Source organism: Tursiops truncatus, chromosome 7 (assembly GCF_011762595.2).
Source record: "Tursiops truncatus isolate mTurTru1 chromosome 7, mTurTru1.mat.Y, whole genome shotgun sequence".
NCBI classification, from domain to species: Eukaryota; Metazoa; Chordata; class Mammalia; order Artiodactyla; family Delphinidae; genus Tursiops; species Tursiops truncatus.
Window position 1 is genome coordinate 91950697 of NC_047040.1, and position 25351 is coordinate 91976047.

Consider the following 25351-nt stretch of genomic DNA (forward strand, 5'->3'; position numbering starts at 1 on the left):
AGCTGTACGATCCAATATGGTACCCAGAAGCCACATAGCCACGTGTAGTTAGTGAGCACTTGAAATGTGGCTAATCCAAGAGATGTGCTATAAGTACAAAATACCTACAACATGTAATACAAAAAATAATTCAATAATAATAATTTTAAAATATCTGTTATTGTTATACTGATTCCATGTTGAAATAATAATGTTTTAGATATGTTAAGCTAGACAAAGTATATTACTAAAATTAATTTCACCTATTTCTTTTGACTTTTTTTCCTTTTTGAATTTTTTAATGTGATTCCTGGAAAAATTACTGTGTGTCTCCTACTTGTGACTCACATTAGACTTCTAATGGACAGTGCTGTTCTAAGTGTGGTCCATGGAGCAAAAGCACAGGCATCTCCTGGGAGCTTAGAAACGCAGGATCCCCATCCCAGCCCAGACCTACTGACTCATGATCTGCATTTTAAAAGATCGCCAGGTAATCTGCACGTTCATGAACATCTGAGAAGCACTATTCCAGAGGGAAAACCAGTTAGCCTTCCATATTGTCTGCATGGCAGGGAGGGGAGTCCCTTTTTACGCTGTTAGAGAAAGACACTGGGGCCCCATTTTTCAGACTCCACATAACTAGATGACCCATTAAAATTCCTATACTCCCCACCTTCACCCAGGGAACTCTGTCCCGTTAGGCTGCTTTAAGATAAATTATTTAGGGCCTTACTACATAAGAAATTTTAGACGTGGAAGTGGAGGGAGAAAACAAACCAATTCTGAACAGGGAAAGAGGGTAGATTTCACAGGGTATTCAGTGTGATAATAATCCCAGGCCAAATTCAAAGGCTTATTTTTAAAGGGTCAAGTAACCACAATGAAAGGAAATCATACTTCATTATGAAATGATTAGAGTTCATTAAGCATCCTTTATGATGAAAGAATATGAAAATACGACCCTTGAAGATAAAGTTGAAGACGGGAATGTTTGGTATAGAGAGAAAAAATGTAGGGAGTTTAGTGTGGCTAGCTTTACATTCTGAAGGGTTTTCATATACAAAATAGATCAGTTTTACGTAGCTCCTAAGCACAGAGCTGGGAGAAATGGATGGAAATTAACAAGAAGCAATTCAACATAAGAGAAGTCTATGCAATAACTGGAAGTTTATATAGTAATAAATTAGTTATCACTAGCATGCAATCTCAAACTACACTGAGGGATGCTTCAAAAGGAATTCACCGTGTCAGAGAAAGGTCTGCACCAGCCAATCAATCCAGCCCCTTTCAAACTGCAAACACTATGATTCCACTATCTCAGTTAGTAAAGATAACAGGAATGGTCACGACCACACTGCTAAGGTTATACTTCGACTTCTAGCCTTCACCTACATAAAGAGAGAAGGGTTAGTCTAGAGCTGAGAGACAGTCACTTAAGATTAGGCAGTTAATAAATGTATTGCTACTATGTTACATGAACACAAGTAATAAAGTGTCCTGGTCTATTCCAATACTCTCCAATTAAAAGGAAACATGTCCAAGGACAGATGTGTACATGGCTTCTCTGAAAACGGAGGTGGGTCTGAGTAGGAGTGGGGAGTCTAGTAATTATGGAGATTATAAATGATGATACAGGGCAACCCTTTGAGCAAGTAGGGTAAAGCTACATATACTGTTAAAATATGTGAAGGAATGAGCCGTGCAACATGTGTCTTTTCAGTGACTGTCTCATCCAGGCCCTTGAAATCAACCTCACCTGCCCATATCCACAATTAGTTATGGGCCTCACCCACCTGTCAGTTCCATCCCCCAGCTCCTTACTCTCTCCTCTATCTCTCCAATGCTACCCCCTCCCAAGGTGGCTCTTACTTGAGTTATGAAGGACCTCCTTTTCTCCGCCCCCCCGCCCCCCACCCCCACCCCCTGGCCTCAACAATCCTCTGGATAAACATCAAAACATATTCCGGTATGTCCTCTAACATCAAATATCAAGTACACCTGAATAAAAATTTCTTTCAAGTCCTACATTTTCCCCAAAATGCTCACCCATATACTCATTTGGAAATGATCATGAGGCACTCAGATCTATTTCATAAGTTCCCCACCCCATGATAAAAATGGTCAACAGATAGGTAAAAACTGTTTGTAATTATAAATGGAACGAGGAAACTGCTGTGGAAAGCTGAGTTTATAAGTATTATATAATGTTCAAAATAGGACGGGAAGAAAAAGAAAATAAAGCTCCTTTAGGAAGCCTTCTTTCTGACATAGAAAGAACAACACACATTTACTTGTGACAGCAGGGTCTAAATTATACTGTCTAAGGCTTCCCCCCCTACTAAGAATAAAGAGAAAGCCAGATGAAGTCTTACTAAATTAATATTCATAGACTGATGCCTGGTCTATAGCCACCATATCTTTTAAGCTTTAAGTCTACCTCGAGCCATTTGGAAACTGAGTACAAAGATAATCATCTTCGTCTTTATAACAGGGTACAGATTTTCAAGGATCTTTGACACAGTATTATCACAATAGAAGCTTTCTGCAGGGTCATAAAGAAAAGCCACGTAGCTTCTATAAGATGTAAGAATAACCAGGAAACAGAAACCCATAAAATCCTAGCTGAAAAACAATTAGAGTTAGCAAATCAGTCAAAGCCTCGTTGCTAACGCTGCAGACTCCACACTGAGCCTCGACGTCTAGAGTTATCATTGGAACAAGTCCTTACAGGAGCTCTGTAATCCCTGGGGCTGCTTTCCAGACCCTAGAACTTGAACAGTTGCCAAATTTAGCTGGAAAGAAAGTATTAGACTAGTGAGTGTGAAGACAAAAATCAGTGTAAGTTAGTATAGATGGTGCATATTTTGTAAGCACATTAACTTTTAGGCCAGGGTAACAGGTGAAAAAAGTGGGCAATGAACAGAAGTCCAAGGCACTGGGCTTACCCTTAGGTCTGCAACGAACCAACGCTGAGGATCAGGCAAGTTCAACTACGGCAGGTCTCAATTTGCATATTTAGGATAAAAATATTAAATTGTGTCAATGTTCCCTAACCTTCCTCTTGTATAAGAATCACCTGTTTTATCACTTTAAAAATTTACAAATTTCTAGACCCACTGAAGCAGAATGACAGGGGAGGAGCTGAGAAACATATACATTTGACAAGTACCATAGGCCATTCATATCACCAGGTTTGTTGATAATTACTGCTTAAATGTTACCTAATTTTCCGCTCAATTAGTTCCAAGATTCCATTTCTTTAACTCTTGCTTCAAATAATAGTTTCTCATAGCCTAAACACATAAAGGTGGAAAAGTACTCTTAAATCAACAAATAACTACATAGTTTATTTAAATGAAGTTATCAGTCTTAAAAACGATAGATGTGGTTTCAAGCTTTATCCGGTCTAAAGAATACGAAATGAGTCTGACCAATTTCATAGTATGTCCTGACTAGAAAAAAGAAAATTGCAGGTGTAGAATTTTGGGGAAATGATGTACCTGTAGTGTCTCCAATCAATTCTATTTCAGGGAAAGGAGACTATACAGGTAACTAGAAAAAGATAATTACATATAAACAAATTTTCTTCAGAATGTAACTAACTTTTTTCATTTGTATTTCCCACTAGTATTTAATATACCTATGAGGTGAGAATGAATACATTCTATCATCTTTCATTTATAAAAGGATAAATTGAAGGCAGAATTGAGTAACCCCTCTGCCTAAGGCTAAGTATCATCATCAGTGGTACAGACAGAATTAGAATTCTATTTACTTCATTCTCAGTTCAGTATTTCTTTCCACATAATTCCATTTTATCAAAGTGTAATAACTATTATCTCAATTCCATGTACATCTGAAAATGCCCACAATAAAATCTTTTATTTTTTTTAAAGTTTGTTACCTTGAGATTAATAGGTAGCAAGTTATACGTACAAACCTTTCATTGTCTGGAGTAGAATTTCCAAAATATTAGCTCTACCAACCAACAATTTGGCAGAATCATTTAAAATTTCACATCTCAAAAACTTCTGCAGGAGAAGCCAATCTGTTACATATTTGTTTCTCTACCCTTAATAAATTCTTCTTAGAGCTTGCTGGATAAAGGTGCACATCAATAGCCCAATACTTTTACAGTTTCTGTTTGATTCAGGGAAATAGAACACATTTCCCAGAAGTCTGGATGCTGTAATTTTCAAAATAGAGAGGACATTTTCTAAATAGAAGTATCTGTTGACTGTGTGTGTTTTTACTGTAATAATTGCCTTTTATGAACTAACACTGCAAGACAAGATACTGTAAAATGAGGTTGCTTTTAGCCAATCAAAGATTTTGGAGAGCATGGGGCATTCTATGGTTTCATATAGTGGAGATACTAGGTCTTGATTATAATCAGAAAACCAGCAGATCACTCACTATATACAATTTGTTACATTTTTCGTTGTAAGAGATATATTAACCAATGTGTACGCATGTGTGTTGTTGTTTTGTAGCGAGAGTTTCTCCATGGATCTGTCATATTTCTGCATATCTTGAGATCAGAGATAATGACAGATTTTGTTCCAGACTATTTTTTAAAGTATGTTTGTAGAGCAAACAGCCTTGGAAGAGAAGGATAAAGTCACCCTCTAGGGCAAAGGTTGTACAGGTTTGCTTCTAGCCCATTATGAAGGACTGGGGTCTCTAAGGCTCAATGTCTCTCTCCCCTTGCACAACTCACTATGCGAGCAGGCATCACAGGCCCCTGTGTGTTGCACTATGGGAACTGGGGCTCCAGAAACCAGTACCAATGATGACGTTCTGGCAACTGACATGGCTGTGAGTAACAAATGCCCTTTGTCTCTGACCAAGGGGTCTGATGTCTTCTGCCAGTATCTATGAAAAGATTGCAGGCAAACATGCTTTCTGGCAAGTAGAATAATATCTGAGACCCTTTACTCTTCTTGAGATGTGTGTCGGCTATTCACATTTGAGCTTACTAATAGCTCTTGCTACAATGACTTTGCACAATTTCTTTAGAACTGTTTGTCTTTCAATTCTCTGTTTACATACTAAGAAATCCTGGAGAGTCATTTTATGACTGGTCATTTCAATGAAGTAACTGAACAGCCCTGGGGAACATTCTGAAAAAGTCAAAACTTTTGTTATATGTTCTATTTATTATACCATTCCAAAAATCGCACATCTACTGCTTTTTCTGTGTCAAACTGGTGCTTAAGTCATGGTCTGTGGACTTCATCCATTAAAGTCAACTGGGATGCTTTGAATGGGATGTTTACATACCCACCTCCCAATTTCTAGGGAAGTACCAAATCTGTTAGCAGTCGATTCTGAAGGCACTCGTAGAGAACTCACAGATTAGTGCCATGTTCTTGGTGACTGACTAATCTCAAGAAGATATTAACTGACACGGAGCTTCAGGAGTGACCTTTCCTATACACATCATACCAGATGCAGGGCAGCGAAGTATCAGATGCAGGGCAGTGAAGTATCTGGCCAGTGCCTGAGTCACGCCCTTCCCAGAGAGAACTGATCACATAATCTTATTAGCGAAAGAAACTCTGCTGTTGGATCATATTCTAATTTCCTCATTCTACAGATGAAGAAGCTGAACTATCTGCATTTTAATAGAAACTTTAAAAGACGTACTCCTCTCCTCTTCTGGGTTGCTTGCTTTTTAACCTTGCATTTGAAAAATACTTTTTACACACCTTGAGAATATAATATTCTTTATATTATACCTACATAATTCATTTTTATGTTTCTCCAAATTGGCTTTGACCTCCTGATAGTCAAGGTTGATTTGTGCATCTCTCCATCTCTAATATTTGATACACTGTGCCACCAACGGCAGGGCCCCGATAAATGTGCGAATAGACAAGAAAGCAAAGCTTTTACTCTCCGAAAAAGAACAAATAACACTTTGTACTTATTGAGTGCTCAGTATATATCAGGTACTGGGCTATAATTTTTTTCTCCTTTAAATATGGATCACCTCATTTTCTCCTGACAACTCCACTGTCATCTCCATTTTATTTTATTTTTATTCATGTATTTATTTTTTAGCTGCGCCACACGGCACGTGGGGTCTTCGTTTCCTGACCAGGGATCGAACCCTCACCCCCTGCATTGGAAGCACAGATTCTTAACCACCGGACCACCAGGGAAGTCCTGTGTTATCTCCATCTTACAGAGGAGAAGACTGAAGGCTTAGAGAGGCTATGTGACCCATCCAACATTATATAGGTAGGAAACAGGGGAGGTGGTGGTCAAACATGGCAATCCCAACTTCAGCACCTAAATTCTTAATTATAAGCTAATTGGACCTCTGTACCCCCTAACATCATACTACATACCCATATATTCACAAGGACCACCCTCTTGTTTAATTTTAGTAAACCGCAAGTATTGGTTTATTTCTCGGTAGAGAAAGGGTTTGAGTAGGCAGAATAATGTCTATATCTTACTCCCTACTACCTGTGATACATTATGTTACATGGCAAAGGGGAATTAAGTTGGTGTAGAATTGAGATTCCTCATAAACTGACTTTGAGATGGAGAGATTATTCTAGATTATCCAGGTGGGACCAATGTGATCACAAGGATCCTTATAAGTGGATGAGGGAGGAATAAAGGTTATAGAAAGACATCTGAAGATGTTGCCAGGTAGCTCTGAAGACAGAGGAAGGAGTCACGAGACAAGAAATAAGGGGGGCCTCCCGAAGCTGGGAAAAGTGAGGGATGGATTGTCCCTCAGAGTCTCCAGAAGGAAGACGGCTCTGCTCACATCTTGATTTTAGCCCAGTGAGACCCATTTCACACTTCCGACCTCCAGAACTGTTAGATCATCAATTTGTGTTGTCTTAAGTCATTAAGTTTATTACAGCATCAATAGGAAATTAATACAGGGGTAATTAATTAATAGAAAAGAATACCGGTGGCAGAGACAGCGAGCTGCCCCTCAAAGATCTGTGTTTCTCTTCCAAAGTGTGCAGCCATTGCTAGAAAATGGCTGCTTAGCCAGGGGATTCCCCCTTCCCTCATTCTTCTTCATTGAAACAGGGACACAATGACTAGTCTCTTAAATGTACTGTGCGAGAGTATCAGCTCTGAATCAAGATGTTTAAGATCTGGGTCCATGATTCTTCTGTTCTTTGCTGCCTAGGTGACTAGCCTCTAGTCACAAGATGGAAACTCAAGCACAGAAAGGTCAACTAACTTGCTCAATGCCACACCATGTGGCTGGAAAAGAATGAGTGGAAGGGAGGGTGTCGAGGCTGGAGAGGTATGCCAGGGCCAGATCGTACATGGCTATGTGAGAGACGTTATGAAGTTTTAATTCAGAGGGAGTCACTGAAGTCATTTTGCACGGGAGCGATAGACTCAGATAAGCTTTCTTGTCAAGTTGCTTCAGCTGAGTGTGGAAAAGAAAAATAATAATAGCTCATAGTTATTCAGTGCCTATTGTATAAGGTTCTGTTGTAAGTGATGTGTAAGGGTGTGTGTTCATGAGCTAGGAATGATCATCATCCCCACACGGCTTGTAAGTGACAGAGTGAGAATGTGGACAGAGGTAGTGTGTCTGCAGAGACCATGTGCTAAACCACATTGAATAGGCCCCACTCTATTTATATGGGAGTAAGAGTAGAAGGAGGGAAATAAGTCAGGAAACTATTACAGTAGTTTCAAATGAGAAATAATGCTAGAAGGGAGATAGAAATAAATAGAATAAACAAACAAACAAAAAAATAGTAGAGCTGTAACCAAGCAGGACCCCGTGGGGCTTCCCAGAACAGTCCCGTCCCCCTTATCCTCTACTTTAGCTCCTCTGTGGAATACCTAGATAATAGTATCTGATGCATGTTTCCTGAGTTGCTTTACAGATGCTAAAACCCCACCAGATTAACTACTTGATGACCATGAGCACATAGTCCCCAGGACTACTGGCACCTGAGGATTGATACCGTTAACCCCTGTGTCACTGCCCTGTTACCTCATCATCAACCAATTGGAGAGTTATGCACAAGCTGATCACATGCCCTGGGACACCCCTCACTCACCTCGTCTTTAAAAATGCTTTGCTGAAAGCCATAGAGGAGTTCAGACTTTTTGAGCGCTAGCTGTCCCAGATACCCTGTACAGCGCCTTACAATAAACGCTGCACTTTCCTTCACCACAACCCAGCATCAGTAGATTGGCTTTACCGCATGTGGGCGAGTGGATCCAAGTTTTGGTTCAATAACAGAACTAACAAAATTTGGTGACAGACTGAATGTGGGCAAAGAGGTGAATGACAGTGAAATGCCAAGGATATTGCCCAGGTTTTTAGCATGAACATTTGGCAGCAGGAGAGTCAATATCCTGAAGTTTGGAATCCTGGGAAAAAATCTGATATGGGGCTGGGCAGGACAATAAAAATTACAATGTGGGAACACTGCATTTAAAATGCTACAGCTTATTCAAAAAGAAATATCTGGTTTCAGTACTGAGCTTCAAGCCTAAAAGAATTGGGACAACTCAGGTACATCTCATCAACAGTTTGAAATAAAATCAAAGTCTTAGAAAAGCAGACCTTGAAAGAATAAAATGAACTACAATTATATTCCACATGGAGACACAGAGAATCTTAAAATTAGAAGAGGTATCACAATTCGGCAGCTTTTTCAGCTTTTCTCTTGGCATGGAAAAATTTTTTTTTTAAAGCAAAGTGTCTTTTATTTATTTATTTATTTATCTATCTATTTATTTATGGCTGCGTTGGGTCTTCGTTGCTGTGCACAGGCTCTCTCTAGTTGCAGCGAGCGGGGGCTACTCTTTGCTGCGGTGCACAGGCTTCTCATTGCGCTGTCTGCTCTTGTTGCGGAACACGGACTCCAGGCGCATGGGCTCAGTAGTTGTGGCTTGAGGGCTCAGTAGTTGTGATGCCTGGGCTTAGTTGCTCCACGGCATGTAGGATCTTCCCAGACCAGGGATCGAATCCGTGTCCCCTGCACTGGCAGGCAAATTCTTAACTAGTGCTCCACCAGGGAAGTTCCTTGACATGGAAATTGATTCTTCTCTCCATTATTGAGAAAATGGCCAGAAGACACAAAGAGTAATTCAGCCATTCTTAAACACACAGAGATCTTATTAAGTGACTCTTCCCTCTTGAGGACAGAACTCGGTGTGAAGTTCAAACTAGAGCATGGAAAAATGCTAATGACTAAAATAAATTGGTGAGAAAGTTGTGAAACTTTCCTGCAGGAAGAGCTGGACAATAAGTGGGTATTTCTTCTATGTCCTACTTGCATTCACATATTCAACAAGGCTGTAGAAATAGATTTGGAAGGGATAACTTTGTTTCAGAAATTGCACTGCCAAGAGGAACCTCATTACATCTTGGCCTGGTGTTGGAGAAGAATCTAATCCAGCTGACAAAATGAAGTTTAGTGAGACAGCCAACTAAAGATTGTAAATGCACTAGTCTCAGCAGATTTTTTCCAAATGCAATCTTCGACTCTGAAAAGAACTTAACTCTTTACTAATGAAGTGCAGGTGTATGTGAACGATTGCAAAGAAGAGAAGAGCTGTTCCAATGTGAAAAGAAATGCCTGAAACTGAATGGTAAGACTAGATGCAGGGGTTTGAATTCATTTGTTCAAGAAATACATACTGAGCTCTTCCTCCTTTTGCTGGACGATGTACCAACTGCTGTGAAGTCGACCACAGGTACTGACAATGTTGTTCTCAAGATTTATGCCAGATGAAAAGAAAAGGGAAAGGATGAGGAACAGGAAGAAATGAAAAAAAAAAACTGAATGATACATAAAAGAAGAGGAAGGAAAATGAGGTTGAGAGAGGAAAAAAAGAGAAGGAAAATGAAAGAGAAAAAGAAGAGCTTTTACAGCTGCCACCATCCTTCAGGCTCATGCTATGTCTCATCTAGATTATTATTATAAATCCTTAAAAATAGCATCCTGGGCTTCCCTGGTGGCGCAGTGGTTGGGAGTCCGCCTGCCGATGCAGGGGACACAGGTTCGTGCCCCGGTCCGGGAGGATCCCACATGCCGCGGAGCGGCTGGGCCCGTGAGCCATGGCCGCTGAGCCTGCGCGTCCGGAGCCTGTGCTCCGCAATGGGAGATGCCACAACAGTGAGAGGCCTACGTACCGCAAAAAAAAAAAAAAAAAAAAAACAAAAATAGCACCTCTCATTCTTTCTTTCAATACTCATTGAGTTTTGTTGTCGCTGAGCCCTCTAGAAAGTAGAGCTTATGATGAGAATTAAGGTGTTAATATTTTATCTGGGACTTCCCTGGCAGTCCAGTGGATAGGACTAGGTGCTTCCACTGCAGGGTGCATGGGTTCAATTCCTGGTTGGGGAACTAAGACCCCACATGCCACAGGGCACAGCCCCAAAAAACCCACTTTCTTTGCAAGTTGCAAGGCAAGGAGGCAGTGACAGGGGAAAAAAACACCAGGAGTAAAGCAAGGAAAATATGAAGCAATGCTATGCAATGTGTTTTGCTGGCTACCGTTTTATTGGGTTGGCCAAAAAGTTCCTTTGGGTTTTTCCAGAAGATGGTACAAAAAAACCTGAACGAACTTTTTGGCCAACCCAATACAATAAAACACAAAGGTATATAGGCCAGATTTGTGTATTTGGAAAACCGGATTTCTCTGGAAGGATTAAAAAGAAGATATTGGAATAATATACAGGTGCACTGGGAATAGCCTGGCTCCCTCCTGAATCATGTTTCCCTTGAGTGACGTTTCACTCCTCACGGAGCTAAGTCTCCTACCCTTTCAGGTTGTATCTCCCAGGTTGAACTACCGGCTCCTCAGCTGCTACTCAAGAGGCCAGATCCCAGGCACTACAATACACTGTTTTATCCAAGTCTGAAAATGGACCGAGAACCACGTCCTTGTAGAGCATTGGCCAAGAGAAAGAAAGACAAAGGTGGTGAAAGAAACATGAGAAGCGGTAACGCTTGAATTCAGTTCAAGTACCTTTTATTTACCAGATATTGTGCTAAATGCTGGGAAAATAACAGTGAACAACACAGACGAGGTCCCCAACATCACAGACCTTGCACAGTAGCCTGGTTAACAGCGCACACAAGCAGTGCAATTACAACGCAGTGAAATAACGTGACTGGGGAGCAGAAAGCCTATGTCATCTCAAAGGATTCCCAGAGGAAACAATTTCTAAGAAGTAGAGGTCATCCAGGTGATAGGTCAGAGCTAGGGAGTAGTTCATGAGGGTGAAGGGGAATGAGGGACACCTTAGGATCATGGTCAGTGGTCAGACAGAGACTAGCTCCAAAGGTCTAGAATGTTAAAAAAAAAAAAAAATGTTTAGTATTGTTGGAGCTCAGAGTGTTGCACAGGGATAGAGAGGGTAATACTTCAAGTCCTAGCATCTCATGACCATTATAAGGCCAAAGACCACAGCCTAGCATTCTGTCTCTACCCTAAATCCATGGCCCTCATCTTCATCCACTCCATATCCATGTCTAACTTGATTACTGGTTTTACTCTAAATATGTTCTATGACTTTCCACTTCTGTGTCTTTACTCACATGGTTTGCTTCACCTGGGATTCTGTCCCCTTCATATGAACCCCTGTCTAAAGCATGCCCTTCTGCTAAGGCCCATGTAAAAGCTTTCTTCTTAACAAACATACCCTATCGCCCTCACATCTCACTGGTTTAGCCTCCCCTTCCCTAAAATTCCTATTTTCTCGTAAGGCACTTATTTCTGTAGTTATTTGTTTGTCTCATCTCCCCTCCTAGACTGTTAAAGATCAAAACCTGATAGACATAAATAATTTGAAATCATTTGTGCTTTCCATGATCTCTTTTCTCTGGGGAACAACAAAGGGGGCAATATTTAACTATAAAAATTATTCAAAAATCAACTACCTAGCGTAGTGAGCCAAGACCACTGGGTAAAGCCACAGTTTCAGTCCAAGCTGGCCCAGTGACTGTCTTTGTTGTCTCTCCTTTACCTTCCTCCTCAATCTTTCTGCAAGTGATGGACCATTTCCATCACTTCCTGATCCTCATATCTTCTATTTAATATGATTTCATTCCAGGGCCTCTGGACCACCTGGCCTTGGCATGGAATGCTGATCTCCACATAGGAGATCATTTTGGTTTTGTCAACAGTAAAACAATTTCTTCCACTGTGTTACCCAAAAAGCAAAAAAAAAAAAAAAAAAAAAAAAATTAACAAAACTCAGTATTTCACTCTCACTTGAAGAGCTTTCCATTTTGAATTCCACAGCATTAAAAATTTGCCCTTTACATGACAGATGTTGGCACTCGGAAATTTAAAGAAGGACCCCAGCATGTCTTTCAAGGGCTTTACAGCTTAATGAGTAAAAAAGACAATCAGAATGGCCAGATATCAGGCAAAAAGTGATGTGCTGTTACAGGAGTATGGTCTTAGCGCAATTTTAGGATTAGAAAAGCTAAACTGTTACTGGCAAAACCACTGGAAAGATCCAAACTCACATCTAGTTCTAGGTTCTTGACGATCTCCCTCCTCTGTGATGCCACATACTCTGGTTTCAGTAGTACACTGTGCTGAATCATCAATTCAGTTGTGCTAATTCTGAATAAATATATAACATATTAAACAAAAAAGAACACGTGTTCTTCCTTTTTAGGAGATCAAATCAAGCAGGGCTCACATGTTGTAAAGAAGGCCCATTTTTCCACAAGCTTATTCTCCCCCGCAAGGAGTAACTTCTATTCAATAGTAGACTTTCTCCTCAAATATTCTGCCTCTATCATTTGTCAAGGGAAACTCTCTCCCGCTCTTATTTCAATCATGTGAATTAAACCCTGAGATAAATTAAAAAAAATTTTTAATGTCAAGAACAGCCTGATAATCTAATGAATGCTTAAAGTAGGCACTCTTCAATATTTTCACTAAGTACAGTAACTCAGTAAACATTTGCTATATCATACTAAGATAAGTCTGTTACACTTGATTTAAAAAATCACTAAACTGAGACACAAATGCAATAAAACAGAACCACTAGAAACTAATCTCAATTTAGACACCAGGTGACCTAATCCCCTCTAAGTATTTAATGTTCCTTTCCTTTTAAACTTTTATCAGCTTTCACACTTTTGGAGAGAATATTTGAATTATATTCGTATATACTCTATATATTCCTAATAATTGAGTATGTTTCCAAGGCAGAAATATTACAGGCCAAAAGTCTTCTATCTCTTGGTCTCATGTGAACTGCCATCCAATATCCTGCTATGAATTAGCAAACACTACTTCATCAGTTACCTGTGATTCTCTGTTACTATAAAACAAGAGAAAATGCTGTAACCCCATTGAAGCAGTCTCATTTCTCCTCTAAGGGTTGATGCTAAGGGAATTTCTAAGCATATTATTTTCCTGACACTTTATTCTCACACCCAAATGAGCTTATTGACTTTTAAACCAATTTCTAAAGACAGGTAAAGGACATTTCTAGACCCTCAAATGATGGTGGAATACCTCTTTTAATCGCCCCTTAAGAAATCTGTTCATAAGGTAAATTAGTTTATTTCATATCTCAAAAAGTTCTTGTATAAGTTTTTGCAAAATAAGTTTGCAAATAGGACATGACCATTCACGAGAATTCTCTTAGCACACTGACATTTGTACTTTTTAATCCTATACCCCTATATTGCCCCTCCCCCTTACTCTCTCCCCACTGTTAAACACTAGTTTGTTCTCTATATCTGTGAGTCTGTTTATGTTTTGCTATATTCATCCATTTGTTTTATAGTTTAGATTTCACATATAACATCATGCAGTATTTGTCTTTATCTGTCTGACTTATTTCACGAAGCATAATACCCTCCAAATCCATCTGTGTTGTTGCAAATAGAAAAATTTTGTTCTTTTTTATGGCTGAGCAGTATTCCGCTGTATATATGTATATACCACATCTTCTTTATCCACTCATGTAATTGATGGATGTTTTGGTTGCTTCCATACATTGACTATTATAAATAATGCACTATGAACATTGGAGCACATGGATGTTTTCAAATTAGTGTTTTTGTTTTCTTCAGATATATACCCAGGAGTGAAATTGCTGGATCATATGGTAGTTCTATTTTTATTTTTTTGAGAAACCTTAATACTGTTTTCCAGAGGTTGCACCAATTTACATTCCCACCAAGAGTGTAAGAGGGTCCCCTTTTCTCTACATCCTAGTCAATATTTGTTATTTGTGGTCTTTTTGACTATGTTCATTCTGACAGGTATGAGGTGATATCTCATTGTGGTTTTGATTTGCATTTCTCTGATGATTAATGATGTTGAGCATCTTTCCATGTGCCTGTTGGCCATCTGTATGTCTTCTTTAAAAAACGTCTATTCAGATCTTCTGCCTTTTCAACTGGGTTGTTTTTTTGATACTGTGTTGTATGAGCTGTTTGTATATTTTGGGTATTAACCCCTTACTGGTCACATCATTTGCAGATATTTTCTCCCATTCAGTACACTGTCTTTTTGTTTCATCTATGGTTTCCTTTGCTGTGCAAAAGCTTTTAAGTTTAATTAGATCCGATTTGTTTGTTTTTGCTTTTTTTACTTTTTGCCTTAGAAGACAGACCCCAAAAAAATACTGCTATGATTTATGTCAAAGAGTGTTCTGCTTATATTTTCTTCTAAGAGTTTTATGGTTTCCAGTCTTACATTTAGGTCTTTAATTCCTTTTGAGTTTATTTTTGAATATGGTGTTAGAGAATGTTCTAATTTCATTCTTTTATATGTAGCTGTCCAGTTTTCCCAGCACCACTTATTGAAGATATTGACCTTTCTCCAATGTATATTCTTGCCTCCTTTGTCGTAGATTAATTTACCATAAGTGTGTGGGTTTACTTCTGGGCTCTCAATTCTGTTCCATTGATCTATGTGCCTGTTTCTGTGCCAATACTACATTTTGATGACTGTACCTTTGTAGTCTGAATTCAGGGACTGTGATATCTCCAGTTCTGTTTTTCTTTCTTAAGATTATTTGGCTATTCTTTTGTGTTTCCATATAAATTTGTAAATTATTTGATCTCCTCTGTGAAAAATGCCACTAGTATTTTAATAGGGATTGCACTGAGTACTATGGTCATTTTAACAATATCAATTCTTCCAATCCATAAGCACAGAGCATCTTTCCATATGTTTGTGTTGTCTTCAGTTTCTTCCATTAGTGTCTTATAATTTTGCAAGTACAGTTCTTTTACCTCTTTAGTTAGGTTTATTCCTAGGTATTTTATTATTTTTGATGTGATCATAAATGGGGTTATTTGGTTAATTTCTCTTTCCAATAGTTTGTTGTTAGGGTATAGAAATGCAACAGATTTCTGTATATTAATTTTGAATACTAAAAATTTACTGAACTCATTGATGAACTCCAGAGATTTTTTTAAAGTTATCCTTAGGATTTTCTATGTATAATATCACATCAACTGCAAACAGTTATAGGTTTACTTCTTCCTTTCCAATTTGGATTCCTTTTATTTCATTTTCTTGTTTGATTGCTGTGGCTAGGACCTCAAATATTATGTTGAATAAAACTGTTGAGAGTGGGCATCTTTGTCTTGTTCCTGATCTTAGATGAAATGCTTTCATACCACTGAGCATGATGTTAGCTGTGGACTTATCATATATAGCCTTTATTATGTTCCTTCTGTATCTACCTTGTGGAGAACTTTTATCGTAAATGGATGATGAATTTTTTCAAAATCTTTTTCTGCATCTATTGAGATAATCATGATTTTTATTCTTCGAACTATTAATGTAGTTTATCATATTAATTGATTTGTGGATATTGAACCACAAATGTGGTTAATGTAGTGTTGAATTCGAACTGCTAAAATTTTGTTGAGGATATGTACATCTATGTTCATCAGTATACTGGCCCATATTTTTTTTTTTTTTTTGTAGTGTCTTTGGTTTTGGCATCAGGGTGATGTTGGTCTCACACAATGCGTTCAGAAGCATTACTTCCTTCTGAATTTTTTAGAGTATTTTGAGAAGGATGAGTGTTAACTCTTCTCTAAGTGTTTGGCAGAATATACCTGTGAAGCCATCTGGTCCTGGACTTTTGTTTGTAGGGATTTTTAAAAATTACTGATTCAATTTCATTACTGGTAATTGATCTGTTCATATCTTCTATTTCTTCCTGGTTCAGTCTTGGGGACTGTACATTTCTAGGGATTTGTCCACTTCTTCTAGGTTGTGTATTTTATTGACATAGTTGTTCAGAGTAATCACTTATGATCTTTTGTATTCCTGTGGTGTCAGTTTCATTTTTTCCTTTTTCCTTTTTGATTTATTGATTTGGGTCATCTCCTTTTTTGTCCTGATGAAGCTGTATAAGGGTTTATCAATTTTGTTTATCTTTTCAAAGAACCAGCTCTTAGTTTCATTTATCTTTATATATATATATATATATTTTTAGTCTCTATTTCATTTATTTCTGTTCTGATATTTATAATTTCTTTCCTGCTACTAACTTTGGGTTTTGTTTTTCCTTCTTTCTCTAGTTCTTTTAGGTATAAGGTTAGGTTGTTCATTTGAGATTTTTATTTCCTGAGGTAGGCTTGTATTGCCACAAACTTCCCTCTAAGAACTGCTTTTGCTGTGTCCCATAGATTTCGGGTCATTGGGTTTTTGTTTGTTTGTTTGTTTTCATTCGTTTCCAGGTATTTTTGATTTCTTCTTTGATTTCTTCAGTGGCTGTTTAGTAGCATATTGTTTAGCTTCCATGTGTTTACGTTTTTTGAATTTTTTTTTCTTGTAGGTGATTTATAGAGTCATAGCTTTGCAGTCAGAAAAGAAGCTTGATATGTTTTCAATGTTCTTTAATTTAATGAGACTTGTTTTATAGCCTAGCATGTGATCTATCCTGGAAAGTGCTCCATGTGCACTTGAAAAGAATGTTTATTCTGCTGCTTTTGGATTGCATGCCGTATATATCTATTAATAACTATTAAGTCCATTGGTCTAATGTATTGTTTAAGGCCTGTGTTTCCTTACTGATTTTCTGTCTGGATGATCTGTCCATTGATGTAATTGGGATGTTACAGTCCCTTACTATTATTGTGTTACTGTCAATTTCTCCCTTTATGTCTGTTAATGTTTGCTTTATGTATTCAGGTGGTCCTATGTTGCCTGCATATACATTTATAATTGTTACATATTCTTCTTGGATTGATCCTTTAATCATTATGTAACATCCTTCTTAGAGATTAGCTTTTACATGTTATTTAACTTCCTTATTTCCTTCTTAGAGACTAGTTTTTAAGTGTTATTTAACTTCCTTATTTCCTGTGCTCCTCTCATACCACTTCACATGCCACCACTGAATATAAACATCTCCGTTTATTTTCATATGTTCTCCGTGTCTCCACTTAGAACATGCTTTCATGTTGATCCTCCAAACTCTCTTGAAGCATTATCTCCATTATGAAGATTACTCTCAGGCATCATTAAATGGTTTTAACTATGTCATACATATATATATGGCCTATATATTACAAACATATGTATATATATAAAATGTAACACACTACTGAAGACACATTACCTAAGACATTATAGCATAATTGTTAGTACAATTGTTGTCACAATTAAAAGACTGTATTAATGACGCATCTTTACAATTCCAGTGACTAGGACAGACCCTAAGATATAGCTAGCACATAACAAATTATTTTTGAAAAAAAAAGTTATGTGTGATGGTCATCCACTTTCTACTCACCAAACCAACATATTTAAAACTAGGACATGTTCCCTTATCTTATCATGTACTGTCTTAATGCCAACTCTGGGCCCAGCATTATAGAGACATAGGACTTTCAAGAACTATCTTACTGGTGTGGAGTGGTTCACTAACACAATTAACAATTCAAAGCTAAATGGTGTGCATTCTAAAGTAGCTGTGTCCATTTAATGCCAAATACTGAATTTAAAACATGGTGCTTAACTGTCACCACACCAATATCTTTTCCCAATTTTTGATTTAGTTTTTAGGTTTTTGTTTTGTTTTGTTTTCTTCACCATATAAATACACTGCATCTCTAAGCCATTTCATCCCACATTTGTTGATATGCCAATCTCTAGGCCACACTGTCACGAATGGAATAAATTTTTCCCTGTCTTTATTAGATTTTTGAAAGTGCATCCCTTCTTTCAATGTTTTACCATCTGAGAAATATCCCTTGAATGCAGGCTGAGTGGTTTTAATTTCACCTGACCAAAGGGCAAGAAGAAAATGGCCTCACCAAATCCAAGCTTTTAGATTTATAGGTTAGCATCATTCTTGCTGGTGCTTCTGAACTATAAAAGAGAAATACAATTCTCTCTACAACAATAACTGGTAAACAAAATCATAAATACTCTGCTACATTTTCATTCACAATCTATTGGCCTGTCTACTATTACTAGTAACACTTCTCATATTGATTATTATAGCATTATTTTGGCTGCAGTTAAAACACCACATGGACAGTGAACAGCAGAACCAGGTAAATATGCCATAGATGTTATTATACTATTCCGACAAACACCCTGAATCGAGGTCAAATGGAGACTTGGCTAGCAACAAGAATAAGTTGGCAACAGAACTGCACGGAAGTCCCATTCATCCTCAGCATCCAGCAGGAGACTCTGAGGCCCTTGGGAGAGAATTAGCACTCTTTTCTGGGTTTTGTTGTTGTTGTTTTTATTCTGGTATCTAGATAGTCTATTACATTTTATTTCATGAGAGATCCATGGAAATTAACCTAATTTTTTCCCTAAGACTGTGGGTTCCTCTAAGATCAGGTTCTTGGAATGCAGAGTAATTAATTCACAGTGGATGGTGGGATTTTCAAGGAATAAAAGTCAAGCAATTCCACTTCAGAGAGTGAACAGAGTATCCTGGAGCCAAAGGAAAACTTAACCTTGTGGAAAAGTCAATTATGACTGAGAAAAGAGTTTCCAAAATCAATGCTCTTAAAATCCCCTCTCCCTTCCAAATCTAACAATAATTTTAAAAACCCAAAACAAAAAAGCGGTTCTTTATAAAAACTGAAATGCAAAAAATGTCATCAATTTTGGCCTTTGTTACTGCATTAGCAGAAAGGTTAGAAATATTTAAACTCTGCCTCTTTAATTGGGCAAACACTCTTTGGTCCCTTATAACTGCAATCCAATTGTTCTCTTGAACAATTTGACTTGAGCCAAGAAGACATTTTCATGTTGCCAGATTTGTCAAGGTATATCCATAAATAATAACAGCAGGAAATTAAAGCATTTATAAGAAAGGAAAGTAATGGCTAAATAACCTTTCTGGTTCACTTCCAAACAAGAGCAAAATCAAACCTTTGTAATGATTACAAAGATAAGTAGTAATCTTTACCATGCCTTTAATGCAATGTGGCTGTTCTGTATTTTCCAATGCAGCAATAGTTTGACTACTGTATTCAAATTTCTACAAGAGTACATTGTTGCGTTATATACATCCATGTGTATGTATCTTGTCCCCACATCTAAGTGCCCCCACTGAGAACTGGGTTACCAGGCTTAGGCTTTCTAAGGGCTTTCTGTTTCCATGTGTACCAAAGTATTAATTTGGAAGTATGCCTTGGCCTAAGATATTTTTCCTCTTTTTTAGATGCTTGAAGCACACTGTACCAGGGCTTAATAGGCTGCTAAATCTGCACTTAACACCCCTCCTCTATTTAACATCCCCCAACATGTAGCATACGACTTCCAATGCTAGAACACCATCCTTCCACTTTCCTCCTAAGTACAAATTTCCTGCCCAGCATGTTTCCATTAAGAAAGCTGGAATGATTAAGGTTGAAAACACTATAGAAATAGGTGATCGATAAGAAAGCTATTTTTACTAAAGAAACTTTAGGAAGATGAAGATGTCAATAGAAGATTAAATGTTGAAGCTTAAAATTGATCATAATATACCAATTCTACAAAATTCTTATGTATGTGTTGACCCCTGAAGATCCTAGTACTGTAGACAACAGTAAAAGGGAAGAAGGAGAAAGTAGAAGAGAAAGATCACCAAGGTCTGAAAGAATAATCTGAAGCTTTTTATCTAAATTCGTTCTTCCAAATTCAGAGGAGTAAGCACAGTCATGTTCTATGCTGGAAGAGAAAGTGTGTAAATTGTCACTTTCCAAAGGTGACATTAGAGAAGGAAGAAAATTTAACTACTAATTTTTAAATAACTCTAGCCCTATAAATTTGACACTGTAACTTCAATTGTTGAAGCAAATGCTAAGGTATCTGTAAAGATGATCCTTCTATGAGTCATGAGCTGAATCATCCAAGGCTATGGTCATGGCCTCTGAAATGATGAGAGGCCATGTCACACACACAAGAAAAGGCACCTGGTATGAAAAGCTTTACAGGATGAAATGGATGTATTTCTACAATGAGAAATCTCGCATCTTCTCTCTCTAACCAAGTCCTACAGCAGAGAATGTACACGCACACTCAAGGAAACATTCTCACCTTGACCACTTCTACAGAGGGCACTGTTGGGTTCCCCAATGCGCCTGGAAGAGGCCATATATTTTTCTAGAGTGGAAGCATTACTGCACACTCTCAGCTTTTCAATCCATTGACTTAAATAAATCTGGGCCAGTTTTTCAGTCCTTATATGTTATCACTATCCTAAACTCTGAAACAAATGGATTGTATTACACACGCCTAATAGAGAGCACACCACGGAGAAAGTTGTCTTTCCTCCTCCTTTTCCTCCTTCTTAGTTTCGTATTATCTAAAACCTGGCAATAAATGAATGGATCCTTGATATCTGAAAGTGAAATGTCTGTAGAATTTCTCACACTCACAAATTCACAAAAAACTTCTCTTATAGAAAAAAAAAAAAAAAAGAATGCTACTAACTCTTCATCAACTGACTCACTCCAGCGTACCAGCACCTTAGCCTGTAGCAGTCATTTCTACTAGAGATCTTAGGTATATTTTCTCATTTAAGTTTCACAACAATCCTTTGAGACTGATATTATTAGCAGTACTATTTTGACTATTCCAAACTACTTCAAGCAACAGAACTTACGGATAGCTTGTAAAGAGTCAACCAAACATTAAATTTGTGAATGCTGGCGGTCCATTATATCGAGGAGAATATGAGAAGATGGTGTTGGTGTTGATTTCCCTTCCAATCAGCAGCAGAATCTGTCCCCAGAACTGGCTGCCTACCTTCCTTGGCCCTCTGTGCCGTGGATGCTGGTGTGCTCTGGGCACAGTACACCTCCCGGGTCTGGATCCCACCTCCACAAACGGGTCCCGTCATATGCCAGTGGGGGTCTTGCTGCTCGAGGAGGAGAGAGACTTGGCATTCTTTCCATTCAGAGGTCCTCCAGGAATATCTGTTTGGTTTGTTTAAAAGAAGAAGAAGAAGTAAGGAAAATACAATATTCTACAGGAAACTTAGGTCATCAACATCAAACGTACGTAATCGTCTCTCTTTCTAGTACCAAATCTTTGCCTATGGATAAAGATGTTTACCAGCTTTGAATACTAAATCCCTTTTATTTCCTGCAGCAAAATCACAGCAGCCTATCGTGCTTATAGTACAGGCCCAGAGGAGCGAAGGAAGGAAATATGGATAAACGGTAGATATGTCTCAGCCTCAAAGCTCTAAGAGAGTACAGAATCAAGGGAAGGAGCTGGAAACCAATTGAGCCTAATACATAGCAGGTAAGCTTGTCATGGGGTTTCATTTTACAAACCTCAGGATGACTTTGTGTGAAAGCTGGCCTTTCTTTTTTAATTAGTGGGCCAGTGTATGAATGTCTGAACATATTAGTTTAAATGGACAGAGATTACCTCCGATTTTTCAACCTTCTTGATAGAGGTACTTCTATCAGTTTGACTCCACTAAGATAAGGGTATACATATTAAAAATGAGTTCACAATGTGCCACTGTATTTAATTGACAATTACTTTTTTTTTTCTTACATAAACAGACATGCCATGGTTATACTGGTTTAGAATATGTCTTCCAGGTTTACAACTGGTTGAGATACACTGATAGACACACACGCACACACACAAATAAAAGGAAAAAACACAGTGAAGTTTGTACATAACTTACAGAAAACACAACAACCATAACAACACTACACTCATACCTGGAGAATGACTGCAGACAGAATTTCCTTTTGTGGCTTATTACAGCATTCCTCAAGCCCACAGCATTAACAGAACCCTACAGCACTCCCATAAATACCAGAAGACTCATTAGCTTCTAAACAGTAAACCAAACCTAAGAACATTCTCATATTCGCTGTTCCATTTCAGATTTAAGGAACGTTTTCTCAGTTATGTGATTGTTTAAAAGAAAAAGTAGCAATAAAAATAAACATGTGTCACCAAGGCCCTGGCCTTACAGAAACCAGAGTAAAAATGAAATCAAGTAACAGACATCAAAATCAGGAAGCAAATCTCTAAGAAACCTAAGAGTGAGCAAAGCCTCTCACAATGAGCGTCATCATTCTAAAAAGCTTGAAAGCTGAGGATCAACAGTCTTGTGAAAAGCCCATTGTAGAAAAAGAATTTGGACAATCCTGTGGGGTTTGTTGTAATAATTCTTCTTCCTCTGCCTCACTATTTGATCTTCACAGGGTTTTCCAAGTGAAAATCAGTCACCGGGCTGGGCAAGAGTCTGAAATGTAGAGTTCAGGTCCTGTTTATTACTAGGGGAATATAGACAATAATGTGTTTCTAATTCCTGGGCATGAGATCGAGAAAAGTCCAGGTCTTCCCAGAGACGGTCCTTCTCCAGAGGTGATGCTCCAAAGCCCTTTCTCCTCACTAGACAGAGTTGTCTCCCTTGGCTTCATGGTGACCCAGGCAGAAGGCCTGTCTCTTGTGTCTCTGAGTCTCAGGGTACAGGTAGCTCGTTTGTCTCTGGACTCCAGGGCAAGGCACAGTGAGGCAGGGGTGGGTTATTGGATGGTTATCACATTCTCATTTCAAACCCTCTTCCTCCAATGATTCCCTAAAAGAAGAGCTCTCTGTCTATTAAGGAGGTCAGATATAGCCTTGACTCCAAGGCTCCTATGATATAGTGAGCACATAAGGCAGGCAAAAAGGGGCAGTGCGGTATAGACAGCAAGCAGACCACCAACCGACGTGGTCTGAATCTGAGCCTTGCCACTTACTAGTCATGTGACTTTCACTGAGTTCTATTTTGTAAAATAGGGATAATAATACCAAATGTGAATCAAGGAGTATAATAAATGTTCAATAAATGTTCATTCCTTTTTTTCTTGTGTCCTTCTACACCTGCCTTTTGTTCCCTGCTGATACAGAAAACACACACACACACCCCCAACACTGTACTTATAAGAACTTAATTGATTTCATCCAAAGTCCTAATATTAAGGATCCAGGAATGCCATGGTCTAAGTTCCAAGAACCTAAGTTCAGCAAAGAGCATAAAAGAAACTTAGAGAGTTTAGAATTATAGCAAGTCACAGTAATCTGTTCACTTGTTTGAAAGGAATGGGCCATGCTGTATAAATTGCTTTTTCAATTAATTTATCATGACCCTATAAGAATTAGCAATGGAGGAATTTGGGAAGTCATTATGGAGAAAAATGAAAAGGAAAATTTAATAACTCTATCTATCTATCTCTATATATATAGTCTTATATATAATGTAACAAAAACCCTGTTGCTAGCTCATTAACCAAAAACACCCAAATTCTATTCATTGGCAAACAACGAATTCTCTAAAGATAAAGAAGACATTTATCACTACTGCTATTGTTTACTACCTCAGAGAAAATACCAACCCAGAAAGAGGCAAAGGAAAAAACACACCAGTGAAGGGCTTCTAAATTCCTTTTTAAAATGCAGGTCCTTTCATAGTCTGTCTTTTTTTTCTTTATTTTTTTTCAAATGCACTATCTATGTTTAATCAAAATCACCCAGAAGCCATGAAAACTGAACAGTCTGAATTCCACCAACCTGGGAAAGTGTCTCTAGGATCTGACAGAATAAGAAATCAAAGGAGACCGCTCAGCTAAACGTTGCTTGTTATCTCCTTTAGTAGTCGTTACAGGGATAGTCCTCCAGGCTCCGGACAACTTGGCTTTCTGACTGCCAGGGGCACCCTCTTTAATGGCTAAGTCCACGTCAAAGATCAGGCCTTTCCACCCACTCTCTCTCAACTCTGATGCCTTTCAACCCAGCCTCACTTTGTCCTTCTGCTTTGGAGGGAAACGGGGGGCATTTCAAAGCCCAGCGTCCTGCCCTTTGTGGGTGAGCAGCATTCTGAAACCAAGTGTAGAAATGCCTCAAGTAAATGGCCATGACATGAAAACAATTAGTTGATCCTCATAGCCCCTTACGAACGTGACCTAGGATCCCTTTGTCTTGTCACACACCCCAGCTGAACAGGATAGACAAAGCATTCATTTATTCAGGCTTCTAGGGTATCAGGACAAATCCCCCAAGGAATAATAACATCCAAATTGTTCTGCATGCTTACTCAGTGCCAGGCACTGCACTAACAAATCTAGGTGCATGACTTCATGTCATCCTCCCAACAAGCCTATGAAAAAATATCACTTCCTCTTTTACAGATGGGAGAATTGGCATAAAGAATAAGACATTTGCCAAGGTCACATAATTAAGTAAGTGAAAGAGCAGGATGCAAAGACAAGTATATCTGATTCTAAAGCACATCTTCTTAATGAAATGATTCTCTGGTAGATTAAAACGGTGAATGGTAAACTCATGTAACTTGGTCTGCGGATATAAAAAGCAAGTCCGTAGATGACAGGTAGCTACCTGCCCAGCCGTGATGAAGACAAATAAATGTTGGTCTTGGTCTGAGGAATTGCTTTCTGGGATGAAGCAAAAAAGTATCATCAGTTGATGACAATGATACTGTCACTGACAACTGACCAGTAATATTTTACAGTGCCAGTATAAATTCCTTCCAGTCTCAAACACAAAGACAGTTTGAGAATATCACACAGCCAGTCACTTTATAATTTGAACGCTGTGTGTGGTCACATAGGGTCAGATTTTTAGCACTTTCAGGAGATAAGTACAAGTTAAAAAGAGAAACAAAATATAAGCCAAATAAAGGAATCTCTAATTGTAAAAATTCAAATTTCCACCAAATGGTGCAATGACACTTTATTTGAAGAGTAATGCTTTTTCAAGGCCCTGAAGTCAAATTCTCCATTTTGCTCCCTGGTCACTGTGAATGTTAGGTAAACCTGCGATCATCTGTTCATGTAAAAATGACTCCAATGTCCCCACCATTAGTGACAGAGAACACTGTCAGCCACTCATATACTGAATACACAGGGGAAACAACTTGTGAAAG

The 25351-nt window shown here is 38.3% G+C and overlaps 1 protein-coding gene across 1 annotated transcript in view; it reads right to left on the reverse strand.

Moving 5' to 3' along the window:
• THSD7B (thrombospondin type 1 domain containing 7B) overlaps positions 1 to 25351 on the reverse strand; it is a 764324-nt gene that overhangs the window by 510041 nt on the left and 228932 nt on the right. Inside the window, exon 4 of the mRNA XM_033860221.1 lies at positions 21202 to 21371. Within this exon, the coding sequence (XP_033716112.1) occupies positions 21202 to 21371 (170 nt within the window). The remainder of the gene's footprint in view (positions 1 to 21201; positions 21372 to 25351) is intronic.